The sequence below is a fragment of the Heterocephalus glaber genome, unplaced genomic scaffold (assembly GCF_053883595.1).
Source record: "Heterocephalus glaber isolate CG9 unplaced genomic scaffold, H.glaber_assembly_v1.0 deba00001600, whole genome shotgun sequence".
NCBI classification, from domain to species: Eukaryota; Metazoa; Chordata; class Mammalia; order Rodentia; family Bathyergidae; genus Heterocephalus; species Heterocephalus glaber.
Window position 1 is genome coordinate 44,840,894 of NW_028258372.1, and position 12,739 is coordinate 44,853,632.

The 12,739-nt window shown below is 52.3% G+C and overlaps 1 protein-coding gene across 9 annotated transcripts in view; it reads left to right on the forward strand.

The window, feature by feature from the left end:
* Positions 1–215: 215 nt before the first annotated feature.
* The window catches only part of Utp25 (UTP25 small subunit processome component), a 93,878-nt gene continuing 81,354 nt past the window's right edge, over positions 216–12,739 (forward strand). For 4 of the 9 annotated variants that reach the window (XR_002388634.2, XM_021242487.2, XM_021242486.2 and 1 more), the window contains exons 1-10: positions 218–408; positions 1,152–1,191; positions 1,893–2,118; positions 3,383–3,559; positions 5,427–5,515; positions 7,395–7,805; positions 9,370–9,589; positions 10,911–11,113; positions 12,306–12,488; positions 12,578–12,690. Coding sequence is in view for 8 of the 9 variants with exons in the window: in XM_021242487.2 (XP_021098146.1) it covers positions 308–408; positions 1,152–1,191; positions 1,893–2,118; positions 3,383–3,559; positions 5,427–5,515; positions 7,395–7,805; positions 9,370–9,589; positions 10,911–11,113; positions 12,306–12,488; positions 12,578–12,690 (1,763 nt within the window). In the remaining variant the exon portion in view is untranslated. Of the gene's footprint in view, positions 409–1,151; positions 1,192–1,892; positions 2,119–3,382; positions 3,560–5,426; positions 5,516–7,394; positions 7,806–9,369; positions 9,590–10,910; positions 11,114–12,305; positions 12,489–12,577; positions 12,691–12,739 lie in introns of all 9 variants that reach the window. The other 5 variants (XM_021242484.2, XM_021242485.2, XM_021242489.2 and 2 more) reach the window with 5 other exon arrangements.

Here is a 12,739-nt window from a genome sequence, read left to right on the forward strand (position 1 = left end):
CAATAACAAAAGAAAATGAACACTTACATTTATGAAAAATAAAATAGTACAACATGATTCAGACATTCCTGCCGCTGCACATGCGCGCAAACTGATGAGCCCTAACCGAGCACCGGAAACCCCGCCTGCACGGTGAAGCCCCGCAGGGGGCGGGGCCGACGGAAGTCTAACATCTGTCGCAAGCACGGAAGGTGCAGCGAGCGTGCTTTACGGCACCCGCTCCGCCGTAAAGCGCCGCCGGCGCCCACGAGCGCGTGTTGGCCTGCTTCCTTCCGGGACGCTGCGGTGGGAGCTTGGCGCCGGGGCCATGGGCAAGCGCGTGCGCCGGAGGCAGCTGCTCAGCAGCCTGACGAAGAAGCAGAAGCAGCACCTGCGGGACTTCGGCGAGGAGCACCCCTTCTTCGACAGGTGCGGGGCCGCCCGAGCGGAAGGGCGTCCGCGGTCAGAGGGCTGGAGACCTTCGCCTACTGGGCAGACCCCAGGAGGCGTCCAAACCAGGGCACCTGGGGTTTGAGCTGCGTCCCCAGCCCTCTTTCACAAGTTTGGTTTTTTTTTGGGGGGGGGGGTTGTGGGTTTTTTTGGTACCGGGGATCGAACTCGGGTCCTTGAACTTGCGAGGCAGGCGACGGAATCACTGAGCTAAATCCCCGGCTACAAGTTTGTTTTTGCTTTATTTGGGACGGCATCTTGCTGAGTGTCCCGGGGTGCCCCGGCTGGACTCTGGCTTTCCATTCTTCTGCCAGCCCCCAAAGTGCTGGGATCACAAGGTGTGCTCCACCACGCCTGCCTCAATTATAATTCAATGCTCGTCTATGGCTTTGGCCTCTTCACTTGCATTTAGACATTCTGACCGAGCAGTTCCGTAGCTGACTTCAAAGTCCTTTATTTGCCAAGGTGTGTTCTTCAACACGAGAGCCAGTTATTGAGGGACCTGTTTCTCATGTGACATTGTTAAATTTTTCATTTGCCAGTTTTCCATTTGTCATATTTTTGCAATCCCTGTCCAAGTGGGTGTGAGTTTTTACATAACTGTGGTTACAATGTACTTATAGTGGCACATATGGCCTTTTTCATTGAAAGTTGTGTCGCTAGACTTTCTCTAATTGGTACAAGCTAGTGGTTAGACCTTAATGTTGCCTCTTTCTTCTCAGGGTTTCTGGAAAGGAAGCAAAACCGCAGATTTGCCAACTGGTAAGTAATGCTGTGTACCTTCTTTATAATAGCTGGGACTGGGCTGTCACCTTTAAGATTCTATGTGCTATAATAAAGTTTGACTACATTTCTGCCCTTTGTAATTTTACGTGCAACCTATTACTTTAGTAATATTGCTTAGTCTTAAATGCGTATGTCTACAAAAATGCCATTGTGGTAACTAATACAGAAGCTTGAGTTTGAAACCATCCTGAGCCGGTTATGTCTTACTAGAAAGGCTTACCACAGGGCCATTAGTGAATTGTAAGGAAGAGTCTTTTGATTACCATAAAAGGAATGACAAATAGGGTGCAGAACAAACAAAAGTCCTATTGCCATACAACAAATCTAAAGAAAGTACAATTTTTGTTGTTTTGTGATTTTCCTGTTACACCTTTAAGTTAAATTTCCTTCTAGCCTAAAGTTTTATGTTTTATTTTATTATTTATTTATTTATTTTTAAAGTTTTATGTTTTAAAAGTCAGTTTTCTTTCCATGTGGGGCGTTAGCAGTTCAGGGACTATAAGAGCTTCTATAGTCATAGCTAGATTAACTGTTCTGGGTAAATTTTGTGCCGGAATTAATTAAATAGGTAAGATTGTTTTTTTGCAGATAGCTAATTTTTATTTAGGAAAGTCAGCCTGTTTAGTCTTAGGATGATGATGCGAAAAATGTCTTTATTTTAAAAATTTTCTTTTTAGTCAGAAAGTTCAGATACTTCGAATTCTGAAAGTGAATCAGAGAGTGAACCAGAACAGGTTTCTGGGTACCACAAACTACTTGCCACATTAAAGAATGCTTCTGAAGAAGAGGAGGATGAGGAAGAGGAGGAAGAGGAGGAAGACAGTGTAGATGATGCAGAAGTGAATGAAGAAGATGTCAGTGAGGAAGAAGAGACAGCAGCAGAGTCAGCTGAGATGCAGGAGAGTGAGTATTTTGAGGTTCAGTCATCTTTGCCAAAGCCATACGCAGACTGTCCCGTGGGGCACAGTGCCCTGTACTGTGAATTCGTGTGCGGATGTGGATCCAAAGCAGGGATTTAACTTATACAGGGCATGATTATGTGTTGAGACTCTTGAGGGAAACACAGGACCCTCTGAGCAGAAAAATGAAAAAACAGCATTTTTAACTGTTTCAGGAACTTCACTGATCCTAATGAAAGACTCTCTGACACAGGAAGAGCATAATTCTGTCACTGTGTTGTGTCACTGTTTTAAAGAGGTTTCCGCTTCTCCCTGAGGGAGACCACGTTTGCTGGAAGAGTGACATAGAAAGCCATTTTCGGAGAATAAAGATATTGAAGCTATCTGGTGCCTATCCTTGACCTCAGGCAATCCTGACCTGATTTCTGTCACTGCAGATTATTTTTACCTGTTCTAGAATCCTGCAAGTGGAGTCAGAGAATAGGAGCCCTTCTGTGTCTGTCTTGTTCTCCTTATGTTAACTGTGATTCGCCCGTGCCTGTGTCTTAGTAGCTCGATCCTTTTTATTGCTGGGTAGTAGTCTGCTGTCTGAATATACCTGGGTAACTTTGCACGTCTTACTGTGTTAATGCCCATTTTCCTTACGGCCTCTTTTTTTCTGTACTTTAAGGCATCACATACCATTCTTAGTATTTTGATTAATCAGTTTTATTGGCATAAAATTTCATTGCTGCAGATTTACAATTTCTTTGTGGGTCTTTAGTTTGGGTTTCAGTTGGTTTTCATTGCTTTTTTACATATTTTTAAAATAGAAACTTCTTTTGATTATAAAAGTAATACATATTTACAGCAAAAATTTAAAGAGGGCATTGTGGTTAACCCGTATCTCCACCACTAAGAGACTTAGCAACATTTTTGACATTGTATCCATAACTTTTCAGACCTGAGTTTTTATGGATGTATGTTGTGCAGATATGTATAATAGTTATACATTTGTATGACTTTTTTTGGGGGGGGGTGTACAAGGGATCGAACTTGGGACCTTGTGCTTCCAAGGCAGGCGCGATGCCACTGAGCTAAATTCCTGGCCCTCTCTTTTATTTTTCTTTTTTTATTCTTAATTTTTAAAATTTTGTTTTCTTTTTTTGAGACAGGGTCTCTGTGCAGTTCAGGCTGACCTTGAATTCGCTGTGTACCCCAGGCTGGCCTTGAACTCTTGGTTATGTTTATGAGTAAATAATTTTACAAGATGTGTCTCAAAACTACAGAGGTGACCTTATCTGCCGAAGCCGAGGAGGAAAACCATGGAGATGGGGAGACTCCTGGCGAATCGCAGAAACCCCCAGCCGAGTTCACAGATGCAAAACATGAGGCGCTCTTCAGCCTGGAGACCAATTTTCTTGAAGAGGAAGGTGGAGACGACTGTTCTCTGAAAGTGTCACAAGGTCAGAACGCGCGGGTGCCACGTGGGTTCCCCAGGCCCCGCGGGGCTACGCACTGACGTCGTCTCCTGTTGAATAAGCAGCAGTAGCGACAGTGGTTTAGTGGCTGCATCGAGAGCTGGGAAGAATACTTCTGCGAGACGTTCTGTGCCCTTCACTGGCGAGTGAGTGTTGGGGAAGGGACAGGGAACAGTGGCCCACTTTGAGGGCAGTGTGGAAAGCCAGCTCTCCAGGCCAGGGAGACTTCTGATTTTCTCCCCAAGCAGGAGAGAAAGAAGAAGGGGAAAATGCTTCCCACCTTGTTTCTATGCCTTGCGTGTTATTTTGGTTCGGGCCCTGCTTTTTCAGATGCCTGAGGCCCAGGAGAGGCCAGTCTCGGGGGTCCTCTCCTCCAGGGAAAGCTTTGAAGCCAGAGTGTGCCCCATCCCTTTCCTCCCCAAGCTGGTTGCTGCCAGCGACACGCGGCGCACAGTCTCACGAGGCCTCTGCGGTGTGCAGCCCGGGCTGGGCGGCTCTCAGCTGTGCGTGGTGGGGGAGGCAGGCTAGGGCTCTCTGTCCCGATCGCTTTTCCTGCTTCCAGTGGCCTTCCTCAGTTCAGCTTTGCGGTTAGGGAGCTAAAAGTTTACCCCTCGATTGGCTCGTCTGCATCAGTTAGCTGTTATGCAAGAGAGGGCGGAGTAGGTAGCATTTGTAGAATCGTGGCACAAACCCATCCAAACTTGGAAACACCAGGAGCCTGACTGTCCAGAAATTTGGATATTTTGCTCACATAGAAAGAAGGCCCCTAGAATTTTTGTTGTGTTGTTAGCTCTTAGGTATTTAGTACAAGGTGCGTTACCCTTGAAGTTTTGCCGTTTGCATCCTTGAATGTCATCTAACTTTGCTCTGTTTCCTAAAGAGGGGGTCTGGGAGGGGCTGGGTGGCCAGCACAGAGCCCTGAAGGTTACCCAGACTACTGGTGCTGTTGTTCGGAGCATGTGCTGATTCAGGCGGTATTGAGGATTTCTGTGTGTTGGCTTTTGGGACGGGCCCTTGCTGTGAAACTTGGGCTGACCTCAGACTCACAGTTTCAGACGCTGACAGGCACAGATGCAGAAACAGCATGGTGGGAGGGCCGGGCGGAGGAAAGTTGCCTGCATCTCGGTGGCCAGGAAGCCTTGAGAGAAAGGAGCCAGGGAGGGAGATGGGCCCTCCAGGTCCCGCCCATGTCCACCTCTGACAGGCCCAGCTCCTGGTGACAGGCACACTCCGCTCCTGACCTGGTGAGGCTCCGTGACCCAAGCGCCTTCCCTGAGCCCCGCCTCTGGGCAAGGGAGGGTCGGGGGCGCTGTAGGTCTCAGCGTGAGATCAGCCAGACGTGGGCCCTGCCCCGGGGAACTTGCTGCCTGCCTGCCTGCTGACCCGAGATGCGCATGTGTTGGGCGCCTAGGTGAGGGGTAGGACCGACAGCCTCTGAGGAAGCCAACGCCGCCTGAGCAGAAGGCCTGGGCGGGAGCTGCTGTGAGCCAGGTGGCGTGACACTGGTAATGCTTGGGTGTGTGGAAATGAGCTGAAGGAGAGGGGAAGCTTTAGTGAGGCGGGAAAGGCACAGGCGGAAGAGAATTTGAGGTTGAAGGCGCAGCCCACCGTGCCCTGAAGTTTAGGCTGAGAAGTTTCTCCACAGGTTTTTGAGCTGGGAAGTCATGTACAGAGAGCTGTTTTGGGAAAGTGAGCCTGCCTGAAATTGCACGGTGTGGATGGGCTAGAGGATGGGCAAGGTGGATGGAAAGAGGGATGCGTTGACAGCAGGGAGGTCAGCGTGCCACTCACGGAAGACCAGGGAGCCCGGCCGTCAGTGCTAAGCGTGCCAATGTCTGTATTTCTGAATTAGATCCATTTGTGCACCATGTGAACAAGGAACTGAAAGAAAAAGAAGTTCAAGCGCTTCCAACAAACCCCAAAACGACCCATCGGCTCAAAGTGAGTGCTGCTTGGAGAAAGCTGAGTGAAACAGTGGTCTTAGACTTAGACACAGGATGCGTGCTGTGCGGCAGTAGCAGGTCTTTCACAGGTGGGGCTGGAGTGTGCGTGCTGGGGACCAGAGCGGCACCTGCAGGGGCGTCGCCTGCCCTCAGGAGGTCGAGGGGACCTCCTGGGACAGTACCTGACCCCAGGCTGAGGGCGGGAGCCTCGGAGGTGGGGATGTCTTGGTGGAGCAGAGCTGCTGGCATCATGGCGGCCAGGAAGCAGCACAGGGAAGAGCACCAGTGAGAGGGCGCCCTCCACAGCCACGGCCCCAGCCGAGCCCCACAGTCAGCTTGAGTCCGTCCGTGGACCAGTACGGTTTATTTTCACATTGAGGCAAGGTCTCACCATGTAGTGCAGGCTGATCTTGAACTCACTGTGTGGCCTAGGCTGGCCTCGAACTCGCAGCAGTCCTCCTGCCTCAGCCGCCTCCAGTAGCTTGGATTACAGGCGTGTGCCACCATGCCTGGCTGTCCTTGTTTTGGCTGAAATTTATAAAAATAGTGAGGTGATAAATACAGCAGGTGTAGAAGTCACTGACATCTCTTGTAGCCTTTGCTGTTTCCCGGTGGTGAAGTCTAGCAGGGCCCCAGAGTAGGGTGCCACAGGGACAGTGACACTGATGCCTCAGCATCTCACCCAGTCTCCTGGCGTCCCCTGCCGGCCGTGTGTCTCCATGTGTTCAGTTTTGGTGTCCGTGTAGGGTCCTGAGTCTGCACCCGTCAGAGCGCAGCACGAGTCCAGCGCCCGTGGGCCCCACCGTCTGCTCTGCCCATGCCTAACCCTGGTAACCTGGGCTCCACTTCCATCTTTCTGTTTTCAAAGATGTGACATGGGATCATAGGGTGTGACTTTTGTGACAGTGGCTGTTTGCACTCAGAAACCCCAGGCGTTTCAGCCAGGGTGTTTTATTTACCAGTAGCTCATTCTTTTTATGGCTGAAGTCTGCTTTTAGAAAATATCCCAAACTCATATCTCATGAAATCGTGTTCCTTGGAATTCTAATAGATGTGTCTGAAGGGGAGGGGCTGTAGATAGTTTTTTAAATAGAAATTGTTACTTGCCCATATCAAATTTGAAAATTCTGAGTGAATCAACATGAATGCATTTCCTGTCCAAAGACTCTTCAGGACTTGTGGTTTCTAAAATATGTTGTGGCCATGTGTGCGGGCACATGCCTGTAGTCCTGGCACTTGAGAGGCTGAGGCAGGAGCGCTGTGAGTTCAAGGCTAGCCTGAACTACACAGTGAGACCTTATCTCAAAAAAACAAAACAAGACAAACCAGAAGAAGGGAGGAGGGAGGAAGGACAGACACATGGACACTGAGTCTCCCCATCTAGGCATGGTGATGTTGGCCACAGTCATTTGAGCACAGGAGCCCTTCTTCCTAGACTGAATGTTACTCCCAGAAGTGACTGCAGAGGAGTGCAAGACCTTGGTAGGGTGAGGAGCTCGGATTTTTTTTTTTTTTAGACAGGGTCTCCATGTGCTGTTCAGGCTGGCCTTGAACTCACTGTGTCACCCAGGCTGGCCTCAGACTCACAGTGATCCTCCTGCCTCACCCTCCTCCTGAGGGCTGGGATGACAGTCGTGCCCCACGTCTAGCTGGAGCTGATTGGAAGCCAGTAGGCCTAGGCTCTAGCCGACATTGCCTGCGTCCCCCTGCCTCCGTGGGCCAAGTGTTCCTTCCCCACCGAGTCTCGGCACCTGTCTGCCGCGGGTCAAGCGAGGCGGTCCTTGCGTCCGTCCGGAAGGGTCGTGGTCATGTGTGAAGCACTGGCGGCGGCTGTTGTAAGCCCCGTCCCTGCTGATTGGCACCGGGCCTCTCCCCAGTGGCCCACCCTGGGCCAGCTCGTCTTTTCCTCCAGGTTTCAGAGGATGGAAACGTTTAAGCCTCCGAAGGATGTTGACCTAAAGTCGCTTCATCTCCAGAAGCCGCTGGGCTCCACTTGGACCAAGACCAACGGCCAGTTCATGTCTGGTCCCCAGAAATCCAGGTGCCCCTTCAGCCCACTCCAGAAAGAGCTCTTCCTGCTTATGAACTCCTACCGGGACCTGTTCTACCCAGAAAGGACTGCACTGGGGAACGGGGAGGAGATCCGACGCGTGTACTGCCTGCATGCGCTGAATCACGTCCTCAAGGCCAACGCCCGAGTGCTCAGTAACAACACCAGGCGGCGAAGTCAGAAGCCCGGGCTGAGTGAGGACGATGGCTTCAGGGACCAAGGCCTGACGAGGCCCAAGGTGAGTGACAGCCAGAAGCTGCCGAGGGGGCAGGCGGAGGCCAGAGGTGCTGCCAGCAGCTGAGCGGGCGGCTCTGACAGTGGAGAAGCTAAGGGAGGCGCTCCAGGCTGCAGGCTTTACGGGTGGACCCACAGCCCAGCCAGGCAGGCAGCACGCAGTCTCTCTCCGTGGTCAGAGTGAGCTCCAGTCCGCAGAGGGCCTTGCAAGAGAGAGGCGGGGAAGGAGCCGCAGACGAAGCTGCAGCCAGAGGCTCATTTCAGGATGCTGTGTCAGAGCACAAACTTGGAAAACACAGTGGGTTTGCCCCGTGAAGCTACTGCTGCTTAAAGAATTGACCCTGTTTATTTGTGTTTAGGAGTCTGAGCACCGGCGGGTCTGAGGAGCTGCAGAAGGGAGAGTGCTCTTTAGTTCTCTGTGCATTCCTCACGGTGCTGTGGGGCTGGGCCTTACGCCCTCCCCTAGCCTGTGTCGCCATACTGAAGAAGCGCCATCGCATTAGGTGACTGCGATTTGAGTGTTGACATGGCTCAGGGGTTTCTTAGTCAGGCCCCTTGTATGCTGCTGGGGACCTGAAGCCCAGGCGCCCGGTGGGACAGTAGTGCAGTGTCCGTGTCCTGTACCAGCTGAGCCGCTGCCCTCATTTGGCCAAGCTGGCTCCACTCGGGGCTCCATCTGCCTCAGCTGTTGGCATCTTGAGCTTCTCTGCTTCACAGCGTTGCATGGGGCGGAGACAGGCACTGGGCCGTGTGTTCCGTCCATTGCTCATACTGCTTCACAGTGATGGAAATGAGCCATGTGTTTTTGCTCTCAACCATAACTCTGAGTGTTTTTAAATGTGTGGAAAGTAGTCCTATTTTTCACTGAATTCTGGTCTTGTTTTAAGAGTACTTTACAATGTTTTCTAAAAAAGATTCTAGGGTATGTACGAGAAAAGCAATGATGTGTTAATCCTTTTTCTTTAGTTTTTTTTTTAAATTGGTGACAAAAGTTATTTGAAAAAATGAAGAGAGAGGAACTGGCTCTGCAGAGCAAGCTTGGGCCAAGTAAAAGAGGAAAAATCAAGATAACAGTACTCCTGGAGACGCGGGGTGGCTGCCCCATGAGGAAAGCCTCATTTCTTTTTCTTTACTTCACTTTCTTGCTGTAAATTTATTAAGTGGGGGGCTGGGGATGTAGCTCAGTGGTGCTGCTGCCTGCCTCGCAAGGGCAAGGTCCTGAGTTCGATCCCCGGTACCAGAAAAAAAAATTTTTTATTAACTGGGTCTTTGCATAAAAATGCAATACTGAGCTTTGTGGGACACAAAAGAGTACCTCATGTCTGTCCTTGAGTCTTGGCTGGCAGACGGATCTGAGGTGGGCATGGCCCTGTGCCAAGGTGCTTCTGGAGAAGCGTCTCACCCATGTGGAGCCATGGGCCCGAGTCCACGGGGCCAGGCCCCTGCTGGGATGACACGGGCGCCACACTGCGTGCACACAGGGCTCCTGAGCCCCACGTCCTCAGCAGATCCCCAGGCTTGCTATTTCTCCTCCCGCCCCCACCGAGGCTGCCATTGCCCCTACGCAGGTCCTGATGGTGGTGCCATTCCGGGAAGCTGCCTTGCGGCTGGTGCAGCTCTTCATCAGCCTCTTCGAGGGTGACAGCAAGAAGAAAGTTGTCGTGAGCAACAGAAAGAGATTTCAGAGCGAATATGGGTCGGACCCCGAGGAGAGACCACCCAACCTGAAGAGGCCCGAGGACTATGAGGCTGTGTTCGTGGGTAACATCGATGACCACTTCAGGATTGGTAATTTCTCTGCGTCAGCATGGGGTGCTGTGCGGGTCACGGAGTGGCTGGAGCCTGGGGCTCTGGGCTTTCTGGCCGCCGCCTCATTTGCCAGGGCAGAGTCTGGCCCGGGCCACAGCCACGTGGGAAAGCATGTGAGCTACACGTTTCCAAGGAGCGGCTCGGCACTGGGCGCTCTCAGGTGCTGCGGTGCAGCTGGTGGGTGCTGCAGGGACCACTGCTCACTCAGCGACTCCTGCAGCTCACTGTGTTTTTGCTGGTTGCTCGTTCAGCTCCTGCCCTCCTGGCTGTTTGCCTTGAAAGCTCATAGTCGTACGAGCTTATTCACGATCGTTTTTGGTCTGCAGCATGCCAGGCACTGTTAGGGAACTGGGAATAAAAGTTGCGGTTCCTCTTGGCAGTGAAGTCCATTTGAGGGGTGCGGAGGTCAGATGCTGCCTGTGCCACAGGGCTTCTGGGAGCATTGGAAGCAAACCACTGGTCTGGGCTGGCGGCAGTGTGGATAGGGAAGGCATGCCCACCTCGCTGCCTTCTGTACGAGGTTGAAACCCGAGTAAGATCTATCCAGTCACCAAGAGGGGTGGTTGGAGTGGAGGAAAACGTTTCAGAAACATTTGTGCGGAGGCCTTTGGGGACGAAGCCTGGGATGATGTAGGGTTCGCTGACACAGGCTTCGTATGGATGCAGTGTTGGTTTGGGACACATTCACATGTCCAGCAAGCTGCTGGTGTGCTGGTCTGAAGCACAGCAAAAAGATTTGGGCTGGAACAACAAATTTGTATGAAGGTAGCATTAAAGCCATGGGTAGGAAATAAAGTTATTGGAAGCTTTAGGTAGAGTGAAGGAGGAACAGAGGGGCCTTTGGAAGAAGAAATATTTGGATCTGGAAAGACATGCAAGGGCTTGGTCAGGGAAAGGAGCCTTGGGGAGGGGTGCTGAAGTCCTGGGGACAGAAGCAAGCCAGAGAGCATTTCAGGGTTTAACGTGCATTTGTGCTTCCGGACACGAAGCCCTGTAACTGAGGGCTGTTGGGATTGAGCCAGAGTCAGGATGGCGCAGACCCTGCAGGGAGGCTGGAGCTCTGGGAATCAGAGCCAGAAGGCAGTGCGCCAAGAAGTGGACGGGAGACTTGAGAGCAGTGAGCACTCTGGAGAGGTTGGGGGACCGAAGGGAAGGAGGGCTTGGGGCTGGAAGCAACTGTAGACGAGGGGTGGTCAGTGTGTCACTGCGCAGCGTGCTTGGAGCACAGCTCGGGGCCGAGGGGCTGCGCTGCGACCTGGAGCCCTGGTGGGAGCGGGTGCACACTCAGTGCTCTGTGCAGGAGTGGCGGTGCTGCAGAGGAGCATCCGGCTCTACGCCCCCTTCTACTCCTCTGACATCCTCATCGCCTCCCCGCTGGGCTTGAGGACCATCATCGGTGGAGAAGGGGTGAAGAAGAGAGACTGTGACTTTCTGTCTTCCATTGAGCTCCTCATCATCGATCAGGCTGACATTTACCTGATGCAGAACTGGGAGCATGTCCTGGTAATGCTGGTTCCCCTTCCTCTGCCCTCAGATCAGCCCAGATGTAAAGATTCTCGGGGGGGGGGGGCTCTCCCCTGAGCGTCTTCGTATGTGAGACGTGGAGCACCCTGGCCTCACCATCCCTCATCTCCTCTCTTGGTGCCCGTTTTCTTGGGCTCCGTCTTCACTGGAGATGGGAGATCACTGTGGCATCTTTTATGGGGCAGCTTTATCCACTTTCTGTTTTTCCTCCTCATACTCTGCAGTTCTTTGCTGAGGGTTGCAAACTGCTTCAGAATGCCCTTATCATAGACAGCGCTTGCTTCTTTTGCAAATGGGAACTCACTTCTACAGCTGTAGGCCTTCCAGTTGTGGGAATTTGGGCCACATAAGGGTAGTACATTCTTCTAAAGCACGGAATAAGCTTTTAGTATCCAACCCTGATATTTGCCAGTTGAAAATGTAATAAAATGGAAAAGGCACGTCAGTAAGTTGTCATATTCTTTAGTTTGAGGAAAAGCAGTTGTAGTGCTCTGGGCCACTGATGTTTGGAGAACTGGATGTTGTTTTCGATTTCCTTGTAGATGGGATACAACACCTGACTCCTACAACTTAAAAGAGGAGAGGTTTACAGTTTGTAGAGGTATCAGTCCGAAGTCAGCTGCCTCTGATCTGGGCAGGGCCCGGGGAGAGGAATGCTGCTTACCTCATGGTGCACAGGAAGCAGAGACTGAAGGGAGGAGCTGCACAGGGAGATACCCCTTCTAGGCCATGCCCCGGTGACCCAGCTCTGTTAGTGGGGCCCCACCTCTTAGTAGCAAGTCAGTCTCATGCCCCCGTAATATAGTTGCCTTCCAAACGCAAGGCTTTGGGGCCCCTGTAGGTCTACAGCACCTCTGAGTCACAGAAAGACAGCTGCTCTGTGTTCCGTGTCATTGCCCCTTTGTCAGGTGTGGGGCCGGGGCCTGTACACTGCAGGGTGGCATTTCAGAAGTGGCTTTGAAGGACTTGCACTAGGTACTGTGAAAGGCCCGGGAGGTGGCCTGTCTCAGCTGATCTTGCTCACCCATGTGCGCCTCGGGTTTCTTGCTGCAGTGGAGAAAGTGGTTGAGGTCCTCTGCGGTGAGAGGCGACGCTGGGCTTGTGGCGTGCTCAGCACTGCCCGGCACGCTCGGTCGGTGCAGGCTAATGGTGGCCTTCTCTTTGCCCACAGCACTTGATGGACCACATGAACTTGCTGCCCCTGGACTCCCACGGGGTGGACTTTTCTCGAGTACGGATGTGGAGCCTCAATAACTGGGCCAGGTTCTACCGCCAGACCCTGCTGTTTGGGGCCCTGCAGGATGCGCAGATCAACTCTGTGTTCAACAGGTTCTGCGTCAACTTGGAAGGCCAGGTGGGTGTCACCGTGCTGCTGCTCATGAGGCTCCGCGCTCTGTGCTCCAGGGCAGGGCTGAGCAGTGATGTTCTCACGAACCCTGGCAGGTGGCCGTGCGCAATGTCCCCGGGCCGGGCTCCATCAGTCACGTGCTGGCGCAGCTCCCACACGTGTTCCAGAGGATGGATCCTGAGAACCTGGCCACCGCCATCGATGCCAGGTAACCCGCCTGCTGCTGGGCTCCCTGGGCCGTGTCGGGGATCCAACCT